The sequence below is a fragment of the Delphinapterus leucas genome, chromosome 16, assembly GCF_059928025.1.
Source record: "Delphinapterus leucas isolate spDelLeu-1000000601 "Yukka" chromosome 16, BTC_Dleu_Yukka2, whole genome shotgun sequence".
NCBI classification, from domain to species: Eukaryota; Metazoa; Chordata; class Mammalia; order Artiodactyla; family Monodontidae; genus Delphinapterus; species Delphinapterus leucas.
Genome location: NC_143144.1, coordinates 25,087,206 through 25,110,421, shown reverse-complemented (window position 1 = coordinate 25,110,421; position 23,216 = coordinate 25,087,206). Strand labels below are relative to the sequence as shown.

Sequence of the window (23,216 nt, the reverse complement as noted above, 5' to 3'; positions counted from 1 at the left end):
TTAGACCAAATAACAGACACGGAAGCGCTTTGTTAAACGCTGTGCAAATGAGGCAGCTGACACCAGCATGGGAGGAGGCAAAGGATGGGTGGTGGCCTTGGCTTCCGATGGTCTTCCGGAGAATTTAACGCGTGCTTTCTTTGATCCTCAGCCCTGGTTCAGAGTCCCCTTGCGCTCGCTCTCCCTCTACGGCCTTCTTGCCTTCCCCAACTAAAGTTCTGTGGACATGATGATGAGGGATAGCAAAGATTTTGAGGGTCTGATAGGATCCCAGAAGAAAACACGTGGTGCACTCAGAAAGGATTTAACAGAAGAGAGTTTAATAGAGAGACTTTACAGTGGGTAGTGGAAGGCAAGAGAACCAGCATGGGATGGTGACTCACCCAGCGACTGGCAGTCACAGGAAGCGGTCAGTGCAGAGAGGGAACGGTGTCACTGTGGCTCTGCAAGAGCTGGAGCCATGGGAGAGGAGTCACCCAGCAGGAGCTGTGCCCATAAAGACAGCCCCACAGGAGACCTGGTCCAGGCAGGGACGGAGTCAGGAGATGAATACCCTGATTTCTCTCTCCTCCATTCCTTCAAGCTCCTTCAGTGCCTCCCATTGGCTGAACCCAGTCAAAAACCAGAGGGCAGGGAATAGAATCTAAAAAAGAGTAGATATATGTATACGTATAACTGACTCCCTTTGCTGTACAGCAGAAACTAACAGAACATTGTAAATCAACTATATGCCAGTAAACAAACAAACAAACAAGCAAACAACCCAGAGCGCAAGGGAACTTGGGTCATACAGTCCTGATGTAATGTAGTGCTGAGAAGTCAGCCTCCGGGGCAGAGAGCAGGGCTGAGAAGGATGGAGGCTAGATGGGGCAGAGGGGGATTGTCTGCAAATGGAGAAGAGCCAACATTGGGAAATGAAGTGAGTGGTGGACAAGACGGGGCGGGAGGTGTGAGATCAGGGTTTGAGTGGCTGTGGGGTAGAAGTCTTGCATCAGTGCATCCAGTTGCAGTTGGAGTTGAGTACATGATCTGGGTGTTAGGGCAGGGGCAGGGTTTGGAGCGCAGAAGGATCTCGCCAGCGGTGAGAAGTCAGTCATCTCTTCTTCGCCTGGGGTCCTGACCCGTGTGCTCCTTTGCTCCTAGGGGAGCCCTCCCAGCCTTCCAACAGCAGCCGGCCCCCATGCCAGAATGGGAGTGATGCCGAGGCCAACACTGCTGCAAACCTCACCTTCTCCTCCTACTACCAGCACTCCTCCCTGGTGGCTGCCGTGTTCATTGTGGCCTACGTGCTCATCTTCCTCCTCTGCATGGTGGGCAACACCCTGGTCTGCTTCATTGTGCTCAAGAACCGGCACATGTGCACCGTCACCAACATGTTTATCCTCAACCTGGCCGTCAGCGACCTGCTGGTGGGCATTTTCTGCATGCCCACCACCCTTGTGGACAACCTCATCACTGGTGAGTGGAAGCACTAGAGGCAGCAGGAGTACCCCTACCCCTGAAATCATGGCTGGCCTGGTCTCTTGGCCGAGATGCCATTGTCTCAAAATCTCAGGACAGCCTTGTGGCTGAGGGATTCGACTAGAAATAACAGATGTAATGAATTAATCATTTTCTATGTTCCAGGCGTTGTGTGATTTACTCTTCCTGCATGATCTTAACTAATCCTCACAACAGTCCAATGAAGTGCGCGTTACTGTTATCCCCGGCGTGTGGATGAGAAAACTGATGTGCAGGGTGACTGAGGGGCAGGTCTGTAGTTTACACAGCTAAGCGTCAAGTCCCACATTCACACATCTATATTTCTAACCACTACACTGTTCAATCCTACTCTCCCAGGCAGCTCCCTTGGGCAGAACTAGAACCAGCGGGAAGAAGCGGGAGGGAGGCAGGTTTCTTCTGAATAAGGACCTAAAAACTTATTTGAGTTGTTTTCCAACAAAAGAGTGTTCTCTCGTACAGGTATTGTGCTCCCTGTCACTGGGAGTGTCTAAGTAGGGACTGGCTGGCTGTTTAGCAGGGATTTTGTAGAAGGGATCCAAGCAGAACTAGACCAACCGACCGCTAAATTCCTGCCTATCATCCTGCAAATATCAGAAGGATCCTACTGTCATCTATTCTCTCCTGTGATTCGCCTTTCTTACTTCAGAATAAGCCTCCACAGACTAACTGGTGGGAAGGACTAGTTTCCAGAGCTGTGGAGACCCCTAGAGGTCTGCATCTGCAGGTTCTGAGCTCAGAGCTCCCAGGAACTCAGGATTCAAATGGACAGCCCCATATGGAGTGACTTAGCTGACTTGAAGCTGGGGGACTAGCAGCCTATGTTTCTGTCGGTTCCAGGACCCAGGAAGTGGAGCCGGGGCTGCCAGCTTCCCGTCGGCTGTACTGGCTGTGCCTGGTGGGATCTTTAATCACAGCTGAATCCCAGGTTCTTTCAGGGCTGCTGAACAGAAACTGCATCCTTCTTCCCAAAACACATAGGCAAACATATGCATGCATGCACACACGTGCAGAGGTGCACACACATACAGGCGCACGCACGCACACACACACCAGTTAACAATGATATGGTGAGGTCACTAGTGGGTTAAGGTGTTGTCTGCCGGTCCTTTTCACATGTGTAAATTTAAAAAATTGTTTAAATTGACAACACATTCACATGGTTCAATGGTCAAAAGCTAACAAAAGGTATCCAGTGAAAAGTGTTCCTTCCACCCCTGTGCTCTGGCCTTCCAGCTCTCTCCTGGGAGGGAACCGATGCTGCCCGTGTCTTGTATGTCTTCCCCAAAATACTTTGTGTAAGTACAAGCACTTTCCAAAAATATTTTATATAAGTACAAGCAAATTAAGGAAATGCTAACTTTCTAACCAGTCAGTTCTGCACCTTTACTTTTTCCCTGCTTAAAAATGTAATTTGTAAATAGGATTCTTTAAAATTAACTTACATAGAGTAAGTTACTCCATACTAATAAATGAAAGAGGTTTTTATTCTTTTTTTACAACTGTTTAGAATTCCATTGTATAGATGTACTACAATTTATTTAACCAATCTCTTTTTGATGGGTATTTACGTTGTTTCTAATAGAATCTTCTGCAAGAAAAGAAAACTTCACATAGCTTTTCTTTCTTTGTCTTTGTTTCTGTTTTTTTGAATTCAGGTGCAGAGAGTTGAATTGTTCGCATCCACTGTTCCTGGCACTATGTGACTTCACTGTGTTGGGAAGCCCCTTGTGTATCTTTATTCATTCCCTTCTGTACCCTTACCCCACTCCAAACCCCCTCCCCCACTGACAGGCAAACATTCTATTAAATGTAATGTTTGTGATTTGCATGCATTCTTACAAAATGTGCATTGTACATGTGTGCATGTTTTACATTTAAATATTTTGTTAAGGCATAATTTAACATACAAAAAGCCCACCCTTTTTAGTGTACAGTTCCACAAGTTTTGACAAACATATACAGTCATGTAGTTACAATCAAGATATAGAACAACTTCATTGTCCCCCAAAACTCCCCCTTGTTCCTTTGTAGTTGCTTCTTCCCTCTGCTCCCTGGCACCATTGGTCTGTTTTCCTGTAGGGACAGAAAATATCGTTTTGCCTTTGCAAGAATATTATATAAATGGAATCATACAGTATGTAGCCTTTTGAATCTGGGTGTGTTTTGTTTTGCTTTCTTTTACTTTCTATTTTGAAATAATTTTAGATAGATGTACCGAAAAGTTGCAAAAATGGTAGAGTGTTCCTGTATACTCTTCACCTACCTTCCCTTAATGTAATTATTATTTTCTTTTCTCTGGAGGAGATTAAGCTTTTATTTCTTTTAAATTTCTTTTATTTATATTTTATACAGCAGGTTCTTATTAGTTATCTATTTTATACATATTAGTGTATATATGTCAATCCCAACCTCCCAATTCATCCCACCACCCGCCCCCCACCCCCTGCTTTCCTTGCTTGGTGTCCATACCTGTGTTTTCTACATCTGTGTCTCTATTTCTGCCTTGCAAACTGGTTCATCTGTACCATTTTTCTAGATTCCACATATATGCATTAATATACGATATTTGTTTTTCTCTTTCTGACTTACTTCACTCTGTATGACAGTCTCTAGGTCCATCCACGTTTGTACAAATGACCCAATTTCATTCCTTTTTATGGCTGAGTAATATCCCATTGTATATATGTACTACATCTTCTTTATCCATTCCTCTGTTGATGGACACAGGTTACTTCCATGACCTGGCTATTGTAAATAGTGCTGCAATGAACATTGGAGTGCATGTGTCTTTTTAAAAATAATTAATTATTGGCTGTGTTGGGTCTTCGTTGCTTCACACCGGTTTTCTCTAGTTGCGGTGAGCAGGGGCTACTCTTCTTTGTGGTGTGCGGGCTTCTCATTGCAGTGGCTTCTCTTGTTGAGGAGTACGGGCTCTAGGCACGAAGGCTTCAGTAGTTGTGGCATGTGGGCTCAGTAGTTGTGGCTCGTGGGCTCTAGAGGGCAGGCTCAGTAGTTGTGGCGCGTGGGCTTAGTTGCTCCCCGACATGTGGGATCTTCCTGGACCAGGGCTTGAACCCGTGTCCCCTGCATTAGCAGGTGGATTCTTAACCACTGCTCCATCAGGGAAGACCTGGGGTGCATGTGTCATTTTGAATTATGGCTTTCTCTGGGTATATGCCCAGTAGTGGGATTGCTGGGTCATATGGTAGTTCTATTTTTAGTTTTTTAAGGAACCTCCATACTGTTCTCCATAGTGGCTGTATCAATTTACATTCCCACCAATAGTGCAAGAGGGTTTCCTTTTCTCCAAACCCTCTCCAGCATTTGTTGTTTGTTAGATTTTCTGATGATGCCCATTCTAACTGCCCTTAATGTTAATATCCTAAATAACCATAGTATAATGATTGAAACCTGGAAATTAGCATTGATACAATACTATTAACTAATCAGCATACTTTATTTGAATTTCACTCCTTTCCCCACAAAGGAGTCCCCTGGAGTCCTTTTCTAGTCCAGGATCCAACTGAGGGCCATACATTGTATCTGTTTTTTGTTTGTTTGTTTTCTCCAACCTGTGACTGTTCCTTGGTTCTGGACTTTCCTGACCTTGACGTGTTTGAAGAATACTGATCAGTTATTCTGCAGAAACCCCAGAAACTTGGGTTTGCCTTATGTTTTCTTACAATTAGATTTAGTTTATGCATATTTGATGAGAATACTACAGAAGACATATTGATAAGGCACACACTATCAATACGTATTAATGGTGGTGTTAATGTTGATCACTTGGTTAATGTGGTGTCTGCCACATTTTTCCATTATAAAGCTACCATTTTCCCCTTTATAATTAATAAGTATCTCATAGGGAGATACTTTGAGACTATGCAAATGCCTTGTTTCTCACTATACTTTTACTCACTAAGAGCATCCATTGGATGGTTCCTGCCTGCAACAGTTATTACTGTTATATTTCCTCAGTGTTGATCTTCTACTTAACATCATTCCCCCTACATTTATTTTATTCTATGGGTTATAACCCAGTTTTACCATTATTGTGTTGCTTAAATTGCCCCAGTTTTGACTATTGGGAGCTCTTTCAATTTGTCTCCTGTGTCCTTTTGACATGCCACCATGGATTTTTTTTAGTCTCTCCTTACTTTCTGGCACCATAAAGTGTTCCAGGCTCACCTTGTATGTTCCCTGCTCCAGCCCTGGAATCAATCAACAATTTCTCTAAGAAGGTCTGGTTCCTTATATTGGAGAATGACATTTAGAAACCAAGACCTTGGCACTAGATGTGATCGTTGGCACTGGGGTTTCATTGCTTCTAGGCCCTCTCGAGGGACAGAGCTAGGAAGTATATGTGTGCTAACACACACATACTTAACATGTGCATCTTTATTTCTATATCTATCCATCTGTAGGTATATTGAAAACTATTATGCCTCTGATTCCAATCTAATATTACAGGATCATTTTAACTTTCCTCTTTTCCTCACCTGTAACTTCTTTCTGTAACAGTGAGAAATCTAACTCTATTTTTCCACAATATATTTACTTATTTGTTCAATCTTGGTATACACATAAGGTAGATTCAGTATTGCTAACCCATACCCTTGTGAGAAACACATTTATTAATGAGAGTATAGTGTACGTGTATAGTTATTTTTGTAATCTTATAGTATACGGTCAAAATACTGTTTTCCAAAGTTACTGAGTTTAGTTTCTTGCTTCCCCATTCCCCTTCAGTGTGGTTATTTTATTCATTTGTAATGCATTTAGGTTCATTTGTTATTGTTTGTGTCCCACTTTGGGTTTCCCCCACATCCTGATGTTAATTAACTTATTTTTTGAAGATGTGAAACATTGCCATAATTCTAAGGAGTCAGATCCATACAAAAAGATATACTCAGAGAAGGGTCACTCCTCTGTCATCTCTACCACCCCATTCTTCCTCATTCTTACCGCCTCCCTGTATATGTAGCCAATCTCATTATTTTCTGATCTACCTTCCCATACTTCCTTTGTACAAATAAGCAGATAAGTGTATATTTTCCTATATCCCCTTCTTTCTTACATGAAGGGTAATATACTATAGATACTCCTTGCACTGTGCTTTTTGCATTTAGCAGTATATTTTGAAAACCTCTTCATATCAGTTCATAGAGGTCTTCCTTATTCTTTTTTATAGCCGTATAATACTCTTCTGTGTAGATGTACCATAGTTTATTCAACAACTTCTTTATATGGGCATTTAGGTTGTTTCTGATATTTTGCAATTACAACAATGCTACAATGAATAACTCTGTGCATATGTATTTTGTGTCATCAGAGGTGTATATTCAGGATAGAGTGAGATTGTCAGATCAAAAGATAAGTGCAGAGCTTAGGCATCGCCTAGCTCCCCTCCAGAAGGACTGTATCGGTTTTCATTCCCACCACCGATGTCTGAGAGCTCCTATTTCTCCACAGCAAATATCATTTGCATTCTTTAAATTATGAATGAGGTTTGAACATTTTTTTCATGTCTATCAGGCTGCTCTCTACCGCAATATTGACTTTCCATGACATTTAAACTCCCTGGCACCCAGACCAAACTCTCACCACTAATCCATAGTGATATAGGGACAAAGAGACTGTAAGTCAATTAGTCTCCCCCTCAGTTCCACATCTGTAAAAAGGAGAGAATTATGGGGCTGCTGTGAGGATTGAGTGAGTCAGTGCCTGGCATCTAGTAAGTGTGTGGGCAGAAAATCAACATGGGGGAGGCCGTTGGTGAAAGAAGACCCCAGCCTTGGAAGATGACTCCTGTCTGCAGGCACAAGAGACAAGAACAAGGTGGGCCCCCCCGCCCTGCCCCCAGGCCTAGAGGGGCAGAAACACTAAGCAGTTACCAACACACGGCCTCAGGTAGCCAAGATGTGGACCTGGCTACTAGTCCTGAGAGCAGGTGGGACCCAGATCTCATGAGAAAGCAGAAGCTTGGGGATCAGAGTGAGGACATCAGGTAGGAGGGGCTAGAGCTGCTTATACCTCCCCCTGCCTGACAGTCAGGCTTGATCTGTCCTAGTGGTTCTCAACTTTGGCTGCCACTCAAATCTCCTGGGTAGATTTGGAAAATACGGTTGTCTGGTGTGAGCCTGGGCACTGGTCCTTTTCCAAGTTCTCCGTTGATTCTAGTGAGCAGCCAGGGCTGAGAACCACTGGCCTAGAACCTGGAACAGGGCTATGGGAGCAGAAAGCCAGGCAGGGCTGGATGGATCTAAAGTTCATGGAGAGAAATCGCTGATCAGTATAAAGACTGTCTCTAATAGGACTGTCCACGGTGGTATTGGCTGCTCAGTTCCTCACTCCTGGAAGTGTGTAAGCAGAGGCAGGATGACGACCTGGCAGGACATGGAGGAAAGATGGAAGCCAGAGGAGACTGGCCCCGATGGCCGGAGGTCTCTGGCTCTCTGCGAATGAGGCATCTCTCACTCTGGTGGCTTCTGTCATTGCAGGGTGGCCCTTCGACAACGCCACATGCAAGATGAGCGGCTTGGTGCAGGGCATGTCCGTGTCAGCTTCTGTTTTCACACTGGTGGCCATTGCCGTGGAAAGGTGAGAAGGTTCCTGTCTGGTTATCCCGGGCCTGGCACTAGGCCAAGCTGCTGTCTCCACTTCTGGGCCTGCCAGGAGGCCGGGGCTGCTCTGTGGTCGGTGGGGCTGAATCCTGAGCCACAGAGGGAAGGGTTGTGGGGCTGGCTGCCTTCTAGACTTGGGGGACTGCAGAGGACACTGCCACCTCCTTCTGGAAGGCCCGGAGGCAGCTCCTGAGGAGGTTTAAGAGGGATTCCTGGGCCCTAAGAGGAGCTTGGGGGCAGTCCTTGTTTCCTGAGCAGCAGGCCTCCTTGCAGGTCCCTGATTCCCCATCTCCACCGTGTCCAGCTACTTCTGGTCTTTCCGACTCAGATTCCATCAGATTCTCTGATAAGCATGGGTCTGCTAATGGAATGGAGCCAGGGACCAAGGAGGCTTTCTTTGCAGGCAACACATCTGACCCAACTGCAGTAGGTCCTCCTCTCCATCCTCCCTCTCAATGAGCCCTTTCAATAAGGGTTCACTCCAGGCACTTCCCCCAGGGCAAGGGAGGCAGGCAGGTAAGCTGGAGGGCTGCCTAGCTGCATGACCTTGGTTAAGTCAGTTAACTGCTCTGAGTCTCAGTCTTCTCATCTGTAAAATGGTAAATATCCTACAGGGTGGCTGGGAGGCTTCAGTGAACTTCTGTTTGTAAAGCTGATGCACACCACCTGGCACAGAGACCAAATGTCAGCTGTTAATATTATTCTATTCCTTCCTTACGCCCACATCCTCCTCCTTGTCTTCTTCCCAACATGGGCACCTACTAGCTCCATGCTTTCTAGAATCTAGTGTCTTCATCCTCTCTCCACTTTGGCCCTCATCAAACCCAGTCTTTTGTGACCCAGTGAAGTAGGCAGCTGGGGAGATAGAACTGGGTTCCTGTCTGCAAGGCCACTGGTGGTGGGGGAAGTCCTCCTTCACTGATCTTCATTTTGTTGTCATCGTTAACGATAGGTGAGTGTGCAGTGTCTCCCAGTAGTGTTTGGACTATTCTTCAAGTTCCTGTCTCCTCCAGGAAGCCTTCCTGGTCTGCCCCAGGATTCCCCTCCATCCATTAAGTGCTATTGCATGTACAGCCAGTACTACGTGCTTTAAGAATTATTTGTTCTCTGGCAATTCCTTAAGTATGTGATGCTATGAGACCAGTAGGCCAGAGTCAGGTAGGTTGAGAAAACAAGGCTTGAGACTGGCTGTGGGAAAAGTAGAAAGTGTTGTCAGGCGGGGGAAAGGGTGGGGAGTTGGCAGAGCAGGACACAGTTTGCTGAAGTAGAAAGAGCAACATGGCTGGGAGTCAGCTCTAGGCCTGTGTTCTAGTCTAGGTTCAGCTCCTAAACCGCCCCATGACTTTCTTAGACTAATCAGATTGGCATCTTCGACCAGGAGAACTGGGCACAGGTATTTTTTTAAATGCTTCACTAGATTCTAATGCACAGTGAGGGTTTCCGGCTGCAGGTTTATATGGCACAGTGGAGCAACACAAATCTGGGTTCAAGGCTGGTCCTTGCTACTTGCTAGCTGTGTGACCTTGAGCCAGTTACTTATCACCTCTGAATCCCAGTTTCCTCAGATGTAAATTAAGGGTGTAATAATAATCACTGCTGAGACATCCTAATGAGGAAATGGTGCAGGTCTGTCCTAATTCTGTGGAGGCACTGTTGGAAGTACGCTGGCCAAGGTGACATAGGGACAACCTGTCATGTAGACTCTACACCTGAACCCCCAAGATTTTCTGGAGAAGCCATAAACAGCTAAAAATTGTTTTCTCTGATACACCTACCCGATCGGCCTACTCAAGGACAGAATGTGCGGACTTATAGCTCTGCAACCTGCGAATAGCCACTGGACTCCTTGCCCAGCCTGTAGGGCCTTCCTACCGCCCCGTGGCTTACCTCTCCAAACAGCTAGACCCAACCATTCGGGGATGGCAACCATGCCTTCGGGCCCTAGCAGCGGCAGCCGAACTGACCAAACACTCAAACTGACTCTGGCCCACCCACTAACCGTGTTTTCCTCCCACCGGCTGGTCGACCTCCTAAGCCACAAGTTTCTCTCCCTCTGGGCCCCTCCCACATCCAGGAGTTCCACCTACTGTTCATTGAAAACCCAGCTATTTCTCTTGATCTCTCCCCTCGCCGGAACCCGGCTTCCCTCCTGCCCATCTCTGGCACCGGGGGTTTTCCATCCCATTCCTGCCCTCATGTCATAGAAGCCTTCAAACCACCAAGAGAGAGACTCTTTGACACCCCTCTTTCAAACCCGGACCGCACCCTCTTCGTAGCACGCTCGCTCCCTGTTTTCTTAGGTTCCTTCGCAGGCGCGTGGAGGAAGTCTCTCGGGTGGCCACAAACCAAATGCTCCTCGGCCCTTACACCTTGCTTCCTACAGAACCCCCCCCACTGGTCTCCCCTAAGCCTCGGACCTCTGGTCGCCCGACTCCCCTTTCGACGCCCCCATTCAGCATGAAGTAGCCAGAGATCAGAACGCCGCCCCATTACACCAAAGATGTCGGGATGTAAGGCCAACTGGCCCGAGGCAGGGGAACACAATCAGATTCACAGGTTGCATCAGACCGAAACTCTCCGGACCACCCAGTTCCAGAAACTGACCTGGGGACTTTGCACCCGGCCCAGCCTTCCCGCCTTTCGAGGGGCGGGACTAACGGTCCCCCGGGATACCCGAAAAGACCACCAAATAAGGAATACCCTGCGCCCTCCCAGATTCACCACACCCCTTTCCCTTCTTGCCCTGTAAAATCTTGCCCAACCCTCGCCCGGGTGCGACTTCTCTGGCCCCTTTCTCTCGGACCAGTGAACCTCGCCCTGGAGCGCTCCCTAATAAAGCTCACTTGAAGCTTTCCTCTGTTTCGCGGTGCCCTTTGTTAAGATCCGACCTTACACCTGCCAGCTAATGTTTATCCCCCGAAGTGCACAAACAGGATTCAGCTCTTGTAAAACCCTCCTTTTGCCTTTGTTGCGTGGCTACTCAGCCGAGGAGCTGACTCCCCAACAGGTGAGAAACCAGTTTGCTTGCAAACGAACTTAATTAACATCTGAGCCTTCTTTGATGCCGCCTAAGGTGCAAGGTCGAAGGTGGAGTGCCCCTACCCCCGCTCCCAGCCCTCCGCCCTCAATCGGGGATGGCTCTCATCCGTGGGGCCACTGGGACCCGCCCAGACCCCCGCTTCTTTTTCCTCCGTCGCCGCAGGTTCCGCTGCATCGTGCACCCTTTCCGCGAGAAGCTGACCCTGCGGAAGGCGCTGGTCACCATTGCGGTCATCTGGGCCCTGGCCCTGTTCATCATGTGCCCCTCGGCCGTCACGCTGACCGTCACGCGCGAGGAGCACCACTTCATGGTGGACGCCCGCAACCGCTCTTACCCGCTCTACTCGTGCTGGGAGGCCTGGCCCGAGAAGGGCATGCGCAGGGTCTACACGGCCGTGCTCTTCTCGCACATCTACCTGGCGCCGCTGGCGCTGATCGTGGTCATGTACGCGCGCATCGCCCGCAAGCTGTGCAAGGCCCCGGGGCCCGCGCGCGCCGGCGAGGAGGCAGCCGGGGAGGGCGGCCGCGGCGCCCGGCGCAGGGCCCGGGTGGTGCACATGCTGGTCATGGTGGCGCTGTTCTTCACGCTGTCCTGGCTGCCTCTCTGGGCCCTGCTGCTGCTCATCGACTACGGGCAGCTGAGCGAGCCGCAGCTGCACCTGGTCACCGTCTACGCCTTCCCCTTAGCCCACTGGCTGGCCTTCTTCAACAGCAGCGCCAACCCCATCATCTACGGCTACTTCAACGAGAACTTCCGCCGCGGCTTCCAGGCCGCCTTCCGCGCCCAGCTCTGCCCGCCGCCGTGGGGGAGCCACCGAGAGGCGTCCCAGCGGGCTCCTGCGCACGCGGGTCTTCGTGGAGGTGCAGCCCAGCGACTCGGGCCTAACCTCCAAGTCGGGCTCGAGCAGCGGGGCCCCCAGGCCCGGCCGCCTCCAGCTGCACAGTGGCCACGTGGCCCCCCCTGGCTTGGCCGCCGAGGGTCCCGGCTTTTCCCATACACCCCTCACCATACCAGCCTGGGGCGTTTGAGTGGGACATGGAGGGCCGGCCCCTGAACCCGAGGGCCCCGGCTGGACACGTGACACCCAGGCATGCTAGCGGCCTGGTGTGGTGTTAGCAGAGGGTACCATGTGCCTCCCTCTCAAATACAAGGCAGTGAGCAGTTAGTTGCTAGTGGAATCTTCTCTGCCACCTCCCCCCTCAAACAGAGGCAAAGGAGGGTAAGGGGAGAGGAGCCTTATTCCCCGAAAACCCTTCTGTGTGGTAGAAGCCACCGGCATCATCTCACTGAATTCTCAAAACGCTTTCAGAATAGGGGTTTTTCATCCCCCTTCTGAAGACGTGAAACTGAGGCTAGAAGAGATGCGGCTAGCCCAGTCTCAGCTGGAAACCCTACAGGAGTCTATGTGCCTCCAGTGCCTGATGGTTTTGACCATCTCCAGCTGTCTCCAGAAGGACCCCCGGAAGGTGAACACAGTGAAAAGTGTAAATCCTAATTAGGCAGCTGGGAAAAAGTGAAAAGCAAGGCTGGCCTGTCCATCGGATGCTTGGTGTCCACGTCCTGGTGTCCTGTATGTATGATTGAAGCCACTCCCCTGATCCCTTCCCAGAACATAGTGTGTTCTGTGTAGGTTTGTCTTGTTTGTTCCAGGAAGTGTCCAGGGCCATTCTCTTCTCCCCAAAGTACCATTTACAGGACGTCATGTATGAGCAGCTGCGGAACTAGCCCTGGGGAGGCTGCATCAGTTTCAGGCACTCTGGGTCTGAACCCAGAGAAGGGTGGGTCTCTGTCCTCCCTCCTCTACTCATAGGGCCCACCACCATCACGGCGGCCCAGGTGAGAGCTCACAGTGCGACAGGCAGCTGCAAGGCCACAAGAAGCATCAGTTTATTTATTCATGGACAGGAGGAAGGTAGGGCATAGCACCCAGTTTCAGCCTTCCGAAACACATCTGCTCACTGGAGCTGCAAGTATAAGCCTTCCCCAAGGCCTCTTCCCCTGCTCCTTCCAGGGGACTGCAGGGGAGAAGTTGGCCAACCAAAGCTATGGTGTCTTCTGGGGCCTCTGGGATGACAAACACTAAACCTCTCCCTGTCATGGATAACTTGTGTGCCCTAAAAAGGGATGGGGACCATCCCTTGTTTGCTCTGGCTCTCACCCAGCATATCTGCATCACCTTGAAGAGAGAGGCTTCTCTCCAGGAGGTGGGAGGAATTGGGATCACCTTGTGATCCTTGCACGGCTCCAGTAATCTGCAGTTAACTGGGTATTTCCCCCTCATCTCTATAGAAAACGCACTGCTGCCAGAATTTTAGTGAATAAAAAAGAAACATTTCCAGGGCAGAGAATGTGACTCCGAGGCTCCAGTAGTCTCCTTAATCGACACACGATGACTTAAGACTTAACCCTGTTTACTCCATTCTAAGTACTAGATGTAGGGGCAGAAGAAAATTCCTAAGCCACTGTACAGTGTGTTCTCCGAGCATGTCGCCAGACAGTCTCATCTGATCCATACAAATGAGGCTGAAGGAGATGTTGCTGTTTTACAAAGTAACTGAGGCTCAAAGGGACCAAGGTCACGAGCCACAGAGGGGCAGGGTTTGGGTTAGAATTTGTCTTCTGGTTTCTTCCCACGCCCCTTCCTTCTTTTCAAGGAAGGTGGATTGGGGAGGAGAGCTGGAAATTCCCACAAAGACTTTTTGCCTGATGGTGAACCAGAATGCTCACAGAACCAGAATCCCCACCCTCAAGCTCCTGGTCTGGGAAATGAGAGTCTATTGTATTTACTCTTGTAATATCTGGCCTGAGCTGTTCTGTGTATGCTCTCTATGACCCATGTACTGAGCAGGCTGCCAAGATCCATCATGACCCCACCCTGGTCAAGGTGTCTGGGAGTGATGGATGAGGGTCTTAGGAAAGGGTGTGCCATCCTGTCCCTCATTAGGTAGTGCATGTGTGGGCCCCATTTCTGGTGCTGTATCAGTGTTCTGTGTCACATAGGCCAGAGGATTCCTGGCTGCTTGCTGTAAAGAACTCTGACTCCAGGCTCTAAAAATAGACCAGAGAAAGGGCCCTCTTAAACCCAAATGCTTGTCCCTGTGGCAGGGGGGAATCTGTTGGGAGACACTGTCTGGTCTCTCCTCTGGTGTGTGTTTCTCCCTTAGCATGGTCTCCCCAACCACAAAATCACTGCCTTTACAGCTGAGGGGAGACCAGGGCACTCACCCAAGCCAAACTTCTATCAAGGCCCCTTTGTTTTACTTCCCCCCAAAGATGCCATGCTTTGAAAGATTGGGCCTGCCAAAACAAAAAACAAAACAAAACAAACCTGCACTAGGCCATAATTCATATATTTGCTGTTACGGTTATTTCTTTAAAAAAAATCTGTCAAAGGCTATGCCTGCTGGTTCAGATTTGATTTGAATCAGGCATGACTTGATGCTTTCATGAGGGGTGAGGCCTTGTGGGTACCTGTGGAATGTCTGTTTTTTTGTGTATGTGGCAAAATATATACAACATAAAAGTTACCATGTAACCATTTTTAAGTGTACAGTTCAGTGGCGTTAAGTGCCTTTGCATTGCTGTGTAACCATCACCACTATCCGTTTCCAGAATTTTTTTTAACATCCCAAACTGCAATTCTGTACCCATTAAACAATAACTCCCCATTCCTCCCTGCCCCTGGTAACCACCATTCTACTTTGTCTCAGTGAATTTGATTACCCTAGGTACCTCATGCAGGTGAAATCATACAGGATTTGTTCTTTTGTGATCGGCTTGTTTCACTTAGCATAATGTCTTCAAGGTTCATCCATATCGTAGTAGGTGCATAATTTCCTTCCTCTCAAAGGCTGGATAATATTCCATTATATGTATATGCCGGTCATCCATTCATCCATCGATGGATATTTGGGTTGCTTCCTCATTTTGACTATTGTGAATAATGTGTGGAGTTTCAAGATATTGGAAGTAGCTCCTGAAGATAGGGTGTGTGTGAGCCCTGAGGACAGATGCTGCAGGTTGGGACCCAGGATCTTTCCCAACTCGGCATTTATGGGTGATGAAGCTGAGGCTCAAGGAAAGCTATGATTTGTCTCATTCCCCTGTGTCCACCCCATCTGCTCTGAGCTTCTGTTGGGCTTTACTTCTTGACTAGAGTAGCTAGAAAATTGTATGCTCCCTCCATGAGGTCATATTTTATGAAGGTATTTTTATAAGTGTAGGTTTATTATCCTGGCTGGAATCCTGTGACCCAGCAAACACCTGGGCCCTGTCAGGGGCCTTGTCCAGTTACCCCAAGGCACACAAGGGCAAGCAATATGGATTTCACCCCATGTGCTATCCTTTGCCTACAAGCTGGTTGGGTCGCCTAAGGTGATTGCCCTTTCATAGGCAGCACGTTTGGAAATGAACTGGATGTGTGATAGGGGAAAAGGGCCAGAGGCCTGTTGACCCTGAGCGTCCCCACCCCAGCGAAGCTCTTGAAGGGACTCCGCATCCTGTCCTGCCGTTTGCAGCATGAGCGATCATTCTAATCGTGGGTCTCCACTGAGGAATGGCCTCTTGACTTGACCAAGACCATGCAGCACTCAACAGACCAACGTGAGCTGGAGGCAGATGCCCGGCCTGGACCCCAAAAACCATAATCTGCCCAGCCCTCTGCCGAGGACTTTCTCTTGGGGCCTGGAGGACACATGAGTTGACTTAGGTTGGAATAGAGGACAGAGTTGGCAACTAGGATGACAGCCCCCCTATCATTAGTCTTCTGTGTATTCATCCAAAAATCCAGGTGACAGCCAAACTGAGAGCTGGATGGACAAAGCATTGCTATTAAGCTCTGTACCTTTTTGCATCTGTTTCCTCAGCTCAGCCCTCAGAAGTGCCACTGAGGAAAGATAGATGAGAAGGAGGTGACCCAAATGGGCTTCACTGCAAGCAAACAATGTGGAATCAGCAATAGACTTCTCGTTGAACAAGCCAATTATTTATGTTTCTGGCATTTTATTGTTGGTGTTTTTCTCTCTCTACACAAATACTCCATTGTGGAAATTTTACAAAATTTAGATAAGGAAAGAGAAGAAAATAAAAAGCACCCAAATCCCACCACAAGAGATAAGTATGGAATCATTTTCTATGCATATATATGTTTTAAAATTTTATAACAGCTTTATTAAGGCATAATTTGCACACAATAAAATTCACCCATCTTAACTGTACATTTTGATGAGTTTTAGCTATTGTATACAGTTGTGTAATCACCACTACAATCAAGGTACTTCCAGCATCCCCCCCAAATTCCCTGGTGCCAATTTGTAGTCAACCCTCTCCCCACCTCCCTGCCCCAGATAACTACTCATCTGATTTTGGAAGGTCAGATGCTTGGAACAATATGGTGTGTAGCTTTCTGAGCCTGACTTCTTTCACTCAGAATAATGCTTTTGAGCTTCATCCATGTTGCAGCATGAATCAGTAGTTTGTTCCTTTTTATTGCTGAGTAGTATTCCATTGTATGGCTATATGATCTTTTATTTGTCCATTCATCAGTTGATAGACATTTAGGTTGTTACCAGTTTTTGTGAATTTATGAATTATGAATAATGCTGCTATGAACATTCATATATGTCTTTATATGTATATATGTTTTCAGTTCTCTTGGGTAAATACCTAGGAGTGGGTTGGCTGGGTTGTAAGTGTATAGTTTTAACTATGCAAGAAACTGCTGAAGTGTTTTCCAAAGTTGCTGTGCCATTTTGCATTCCCATCAGCAGTGTATGAGAATTCTAGCTGTTCTTGCCAACACTTAATAGAATCAGTGTTTGAAAAACTTTCCTGGGACTTCCCTGGTGGTGCAGTGGTTAAGAATCCGCCTGCCAATGCAGGGGACGTGGGTTCGAGCCCTGGTCCGGGAAGATCCCACATGCCGCAGAGCAGCTAAGCCCGTGAGCCACAACTACTGAGTCTGCGCTCTAGAGCCTGCGAGCCACAACTACTGAGCCTGCGTGCCACAACTACTGAAGCCCACGCCTAGAGCCTGTGCTCCACAACAAGAGAAGCCACCGCAATGAGAAGCCCGAGCAACCGCAATGAAGAGTAGCCCCTGCTCGCTGCAACTAGAGGAAAGCCCACGTACAGCAATGAAGACCCAATGCAGCCAAAAATAAATAAAAATTTAAAAAAATAAAAAACTTTCCTGATGACTAGGGATTCCGGGCATCTTTTCATATGCTTATTGGTCATTCTTATTTTATTTATTTATTTATTTATTTATTTATTTATTTATTTATGGCTGCATTGGGTCTTCATTGCTGTGCATGGGCTTTCTCCAGTTGCGGCGAGTGGGGGCCACTCTTCATTGCAGTGGCCCCTCCTTGTTGCAGAGCATGGGCTCCAGTCACGTGGGCTTCACTAGTTGTGGCGCACGAGCTCAGCCACCCCGTGGCATGTGGGATCCTCACAGACCAGGACTTGAACCCGTGTCCCCTGCATAGGCAGGCGGATTCTTAACCACTGCACCACCAGGGAAGTCCCGGTCATTCTTATTTTATTTAAAGTGTTTTGAAACCTATCTTTAGAAATATGATTATATTGAAATGTAATTCTATGATATGATTACATTGTAGAGACTTTAGTACAAAAATTTGCCCTGAATCTAATAGGAATTTATCACTAACAGAGGATTTTTAAACCAATCAAGAATGGGTTTAAAGCAAGATAGATCCTTTGAAAGGATCCTGTGGGTAGAATGTGGTAGGGATGGAGGGCTATTTTAATAAGTGATTGGGAATGGCCTCTCTGAGGAGGCGAGATTTGAATATAGATATGAATGAAGTGAGAGAGGGAGCATGTGAATAGCTGAGGAAAGAACAACCCAGACAGAGAATATCATGTGCAAAGGCCCTGAGATAGGAGAGGGAGCATGAGAAAGGAGGTCATGCACATCAAAATGGTACTGAATTTCAATAATTACATTTCTGGTCAACTCAAAACATTTACCGAGTGCTTGTTAAAAGCCAGGCACAGTGGCACAGTACTAAGTGCTTTGTGTCTGTTATTTATTTCTCACAACAGAGCATAAGCTCCATGAGAACAGGAGCTATGTCTATTTCACTCACTTTTGTGGACTCAGATCTAGGGCACTGCCTCGTACGTTGGAGACACCCAATAATAAATGTCTGTTGAATGAAGTAATTACATAAACAGGTATTTCTTATTATTCCAATATTATAGATGGAAAAACCAAGTCTCAAAGAGTTAAGTAACTTACCGTAGGTCATATAACTAGACGGTGCTGAAGCTGACTCAAATCCTGGCGCATCTGACCAGGAAGCCCAGATTTTTGCCACTCCCTCAAGCTGCTGTGAATTCTCCTTCCTATATTTGGGAAACTGAGGTTCAGAATAAAACAAAGAGGCTTGATGGAGATCCCCTTTAATCCTAAAAATAAAACCAGCCAGCCACAGGCTCCAGACTGCTGTTGTAGCTGTAGGACCACATTTCCATCACATTCAGTGGCTTCCACAGATCTGAGATGGAAGGAATACCAGCAGTTTAAGTAAACGATGTGCATTTAGTCTGATCCAATACCACATCAAGCATCAAGCCTTCGTGGCAGCCATGGGCTGAAAGAAATCATCCTTTGGACTCCTCTGCCTTGTGGTCATTGATGAGGTGAAAGCTGCTGAACTGGCTGTCAGGTCCCACCTTGAGCTGTTTGTGTTCTCTTAGTAACTGCAATGCGCAGGCCTTTGAATCCCATAACCAACAAATGCTGCTGTTGTCACGTGCAAGCAACCAAATGAATGTGCGTGGAAAAACCCAAGCTTGATTTGGGCAAATTAGCTTATCTGTCACATAGCCAGTGGTGGTGTTAAATCACTCTCAGTTAGAGGAATAATCACTCCCCACTGCCCTCTGTCTTCCCCTCTGCTGTAGCATGTGTTAGGATTTCATTCCTTTTTCAGGCTATTAGTCTATTTTAGCCAAGATATTTTGACTTCAAGTAACAGAAATACCCAATTTAACTGGTTTAAACTCTGAAATTTGTTATCTAATGCAATAAGAGATTCAGAGGAAAACTAACTCCAGGCTTGGTTAAGTCAATAGCTCAAAGATATCTTAAGAATTCAAGTTCTTTCCATCATTTGCTTTGCTAATCTCTGCATGTCAGCTTGGTTCTGTCTCAGGCAAACGCTCTTGGTGGTTAATGCCTCATAAGAGGGCTGCAGCAGTTTCAGTTATTTGCGTTAGCCGGGCTTTGGCTAGATTACGCTGCTATAACAACCTCTAAAATTTCTGTGGCTTCAAACAACAAGCATTCAGGAGTATACTCTCCTTTTAAGATAAAACCTTTTCTGGAAACACTGGGCAGCCTTCCCTTCATCCCGCTGGACAGAACTGTATCACATTTGCATGCCTGAAACAAATACCGACAACCATGATTGTCTTAGTTTATTTAAAATGCATTCTTTTGCAGGGGGAGGGCGGAGGGATAAATTAGGAGTTTGGGATTAACATATACACTCTACTATATATAAAATAGATAACCAACAAGGACTTACTGTATAGCACGAGGAATATTTTGTAATAATATATAAGGGGAAAGAAGCTGAAAAAGAATAGACAGATATATATGTATAACTGAATCACTTTGCTGTACACCTGAAACTAATACAACATTGTAAATCAACTATATTTCAATAAAAAGAATAATAAAATGAAATGCATTCCTTGAAGACAGTGGAGGGGCTGGCTGCTCTGAAGCAAAGGTATGTATAGAGGAGTAAGTTCCTGAACAAATTTAGGATTCTCTTAGAAAGGAGGAGGTAATATGGTTACTGGGCAGGCAACTAGCAGTGTTTGCTATAATATTCAAAACTAAAGCCATCATTTTGCTTACCCTCCATCCTAACCAAACTATCTCAGTAAACGACACACCATTCAACCAGTTGTCGTAGCCAGAAACCTAGAAATCATCCTCAAATCCATCTTCCTCATCTTCCACTCTGTCCAACCAATGATCAATTCCATTGATTCTACCTTGAACACAGCTCTGTAATCACTCATCTCTTTTGCCACCCAAGTCCATGGCACCACCATCATCTTTTACCTGGGCCACTGCAGCAGCCTTCTCATTGTTCTCCCTGCCTCTGTTCTTGCTAAAATTCAATCCAGGCTTCAAGCTGCTGACAGAGCCACTTTTAAAAGCAATTCTGACATGTCACTTTCCTGCTAAAAACCCCTTCTAGGTTTTTCATTTCTCTTTTGGAAAAAGTTCAACCCCCATGTCATGCCTTCCAAGGCCCTCCACCATTTAACTCTGACCACATCTCTTCATAGTCTCTTTCTGGCTTCTACCTTGTCCCTTTTGCTTTATTAACTCCTTGTCATCTTTCAGGTCACAGATTAAGGGTCACTTCCTTGGAGAGGTTCTCTGCTCCCACAAGGCAATGCCTTGTACTTCCTTTATCACTCTACTTATCCAAACCATTTTTTGGGCAGCACCCCACAGCTTGGGGGATCTCAGTTCCTCGACCAGGGATTGAACCCAGGCTGTGGCAGTGAAAGCCTGGAATCCCAACCACTAGGCCACCAGGGAACTCCCTCTACTTATCCAAACTTTTTGGACGTATTTGCTGAAGATTGTCTTCCCTTCAAACTATAAGTTCTGTGAGGGCCCAAACTATGTCTTTCAAAGCACTACATCCCTACCACCTAGCACAGACAATAGTCACAAGTGTTAAATAAAACAGAGTTACACATTTGAAAGTTTTCCTGTTATAGGACCTAGAGGTGGTAGTTGACACCAAATATATACATAAGGTAACCTAGGGAGAGGGTATCTCTAGAGTGAGAGAACATGAGATGTTAGAAAGACAGTGACGATCAAGATGAAGGGATGAATGGGACTTCCTTGGTGGTCCAGTGGTTAGGACTCCAAGCTTCCACTGCAGGGGGTGTGGGTTTGATCCCTGGTCGGGGAACTAAGATCCCACATACTAGTGCGGTGCGGCCAGAAAAAAGAAGAAAAAAAAAAGATGAAGGGATGCAGAGAAGGCTAAAGGGGAAAATGAGAAATAAGTGGCCAGAGAAGTAGGAGGGATGTCAGAAGGACATGTAGTCACAAGCCAAGGAAGAGAGAGTGCATCAGGAAATTGGAAGTGCCTAACAGGGTCAACCACAGCAAAAAGGATGTGGACTGAAAAGGGCCACTGGTTTGGTCACAGAGCAAGAAAGACAACGTTTGAGAACAGTTGGGTTCATCCTTTGTCAAACTGTTATACTTAAGAAGGTATTTTTGCCCTCTTTTTCATTAATTCCTCTATCTGTTGGTCCAGCAAAGAGTCATTAAACACCTACTCTAGGCCAGGTACTGTGCTAGGCCCCAGGGAGACATGAGAAAGAGAACAAGGTCAAAGGGCCTGTGGGGTTCACCAACCTTGCCTGCAAGGGAAAGTTACAAAGCACTGACTTCTGCCCCAGCTAAGGCAGGGCTTGGCTTTTTACTGGAGTTGGTACTGATTGGCTCTCTGAATACATTCGATACAAGAGCTAGCATGCAAGTCCAGAGGTCAGCAAGACTTTATTTGCTTGCTCTGACCTGGCAGGAAGCAAAAGGGAAAGTGCGTGTGGCACACTATTGCATCATTTCTGTCTGTTCACAAGTCATCACAGATGAGATTCTGGGGTTTTCCCAGAAAACTAGCTCCATCTGCTCAAAGGTAGAAAATTGACGGCACAGTTCAGTCGGAAGAGCATCCTTTTAAGAAACTCTCTGAACATGAGCCTACTTAGTGTTCACTCTGCAGAGATTCCCTTAGCTTTCAGTAATGCGTTGCATTACTGACTAAACTACTGCTCTACTATTTTGTTTTCCTGCCCTTGTGTTCTAACTACAGTAAAGATGTGTGGTGTAGTGTTCAAAAGGTCAGTGAGTCATGACCTTCTGAAGATTAATGGGAGTCTGGCTGGAGATAAGGGAGGAACACTAACTGGAAAATTATCTTACTACGTTTTCATTTACTACAGGGAGCACCTCATTTTATATAATAGATATTGATTTGAAAAAAAAAAGAGTTTAAGTCAAAATGTCATAGAGGCACATTATCTTTAATGCTCTAGAAAATCAAGATCATTTAAAGAAGACCAGCCCATCAAAAATTTTGAATGAAACTAGGCATTCTTCGAAATAATTTTGTAATCAAATTGGTGAATAATAATTGCCTAATTTGAGGATTCTGAAATATACAAAAAAAAAAACCAAAAAAACCCACATACAACTGGGGAAGTAAGTGATGCAAATATCTGCCCACAACCTCAACTGACTTTAGCTTTTGGGGTCTGGCCTGACACCATGGAACAGTGGTATAAAAACAAGTTTCAAGGAGCTTGCACCTGAGGAAATGTCCTCAGGGGACTATGAGCTCACGCCTGGACTATCCCACTGCTTCCATCTGAAGTCCTAGGGGACGTGGGGAGGGTTGGGCAAGCCGGGGGAGCAGACTGAATCCTCCACTGGGGAGAGTGGGAATAACAATTTACACTTCCCGAGCGCTTACAACAAGCCAGGCTCTTCCTCCAGCTCTTGACGTGTATCAACTCAGTTCATCATCCCAGCAACCCCTGAAATCGTTACTATTAACATCTCCATTTCCCAGGTGAGAAACTGAGTCACAGAGGTTAACAGCAGTTTGCTCCATGTCATACACTAGAAAGTGATGGAGCTGCTACCCAGCTGGTAGCCATTACAGGTGTCAGTAATATGTCTTAACTTTGCTTAAAAGGATCAGAAAACCGCTCACCTTTAAGACTGCTTGGCAGGGATTGCCAGGTAAAGCAGCTGACTCCTAAACGTCTTTTGAGATAAGGAATTACTCTGCGGAGAAGGGTGTGTGAGTCAAAGGTGAATTTCCAGTGTGCGTGAGAGGCGAAAGGTCGACGGTCAATTCTTAGCCGGTCGAAGCTGAGAACGTGTTAACAACCTCCGTCAGTGCCCCAAAGCCCGCCAGCCCAGACGGATCACTCAGCCAGAGCCTGCCGCCAGCCACGTGGCC

The 23,216-nt window shown here is 46.7% G+C and overlaps 1 protein-coding gene across 1 annotated transcript in view; it reads left to right on the top strand.

The window, feature by feature from the left end:
• The window catches only part of NPFFR1 (neuropeptide FF receptor 1), a 40,517-nt gene extending 17,337 nt beyond the window's left edge, over positions 1–23,180 (top strand). The window contains 4 exon segments of the mRNA XM_089897614.1: positions 1,144–1,458; positions 8,004–8,103; positions 11,329–11,985; positions 11,987–23,180. Of these exon segments, the coding sequence (XP_089753740.1) occupies positions 1,144–1,458; positions 8,004–8,103; positions 11,329–11,985; positions 11,987–12,194 (1,280 nt within the window). The 3' untranslated portion in view covers positions 12,195–23,180.
• The last annotated feature ends 36 nt before the right edge of the window (positions 23,181–23,216 follow it).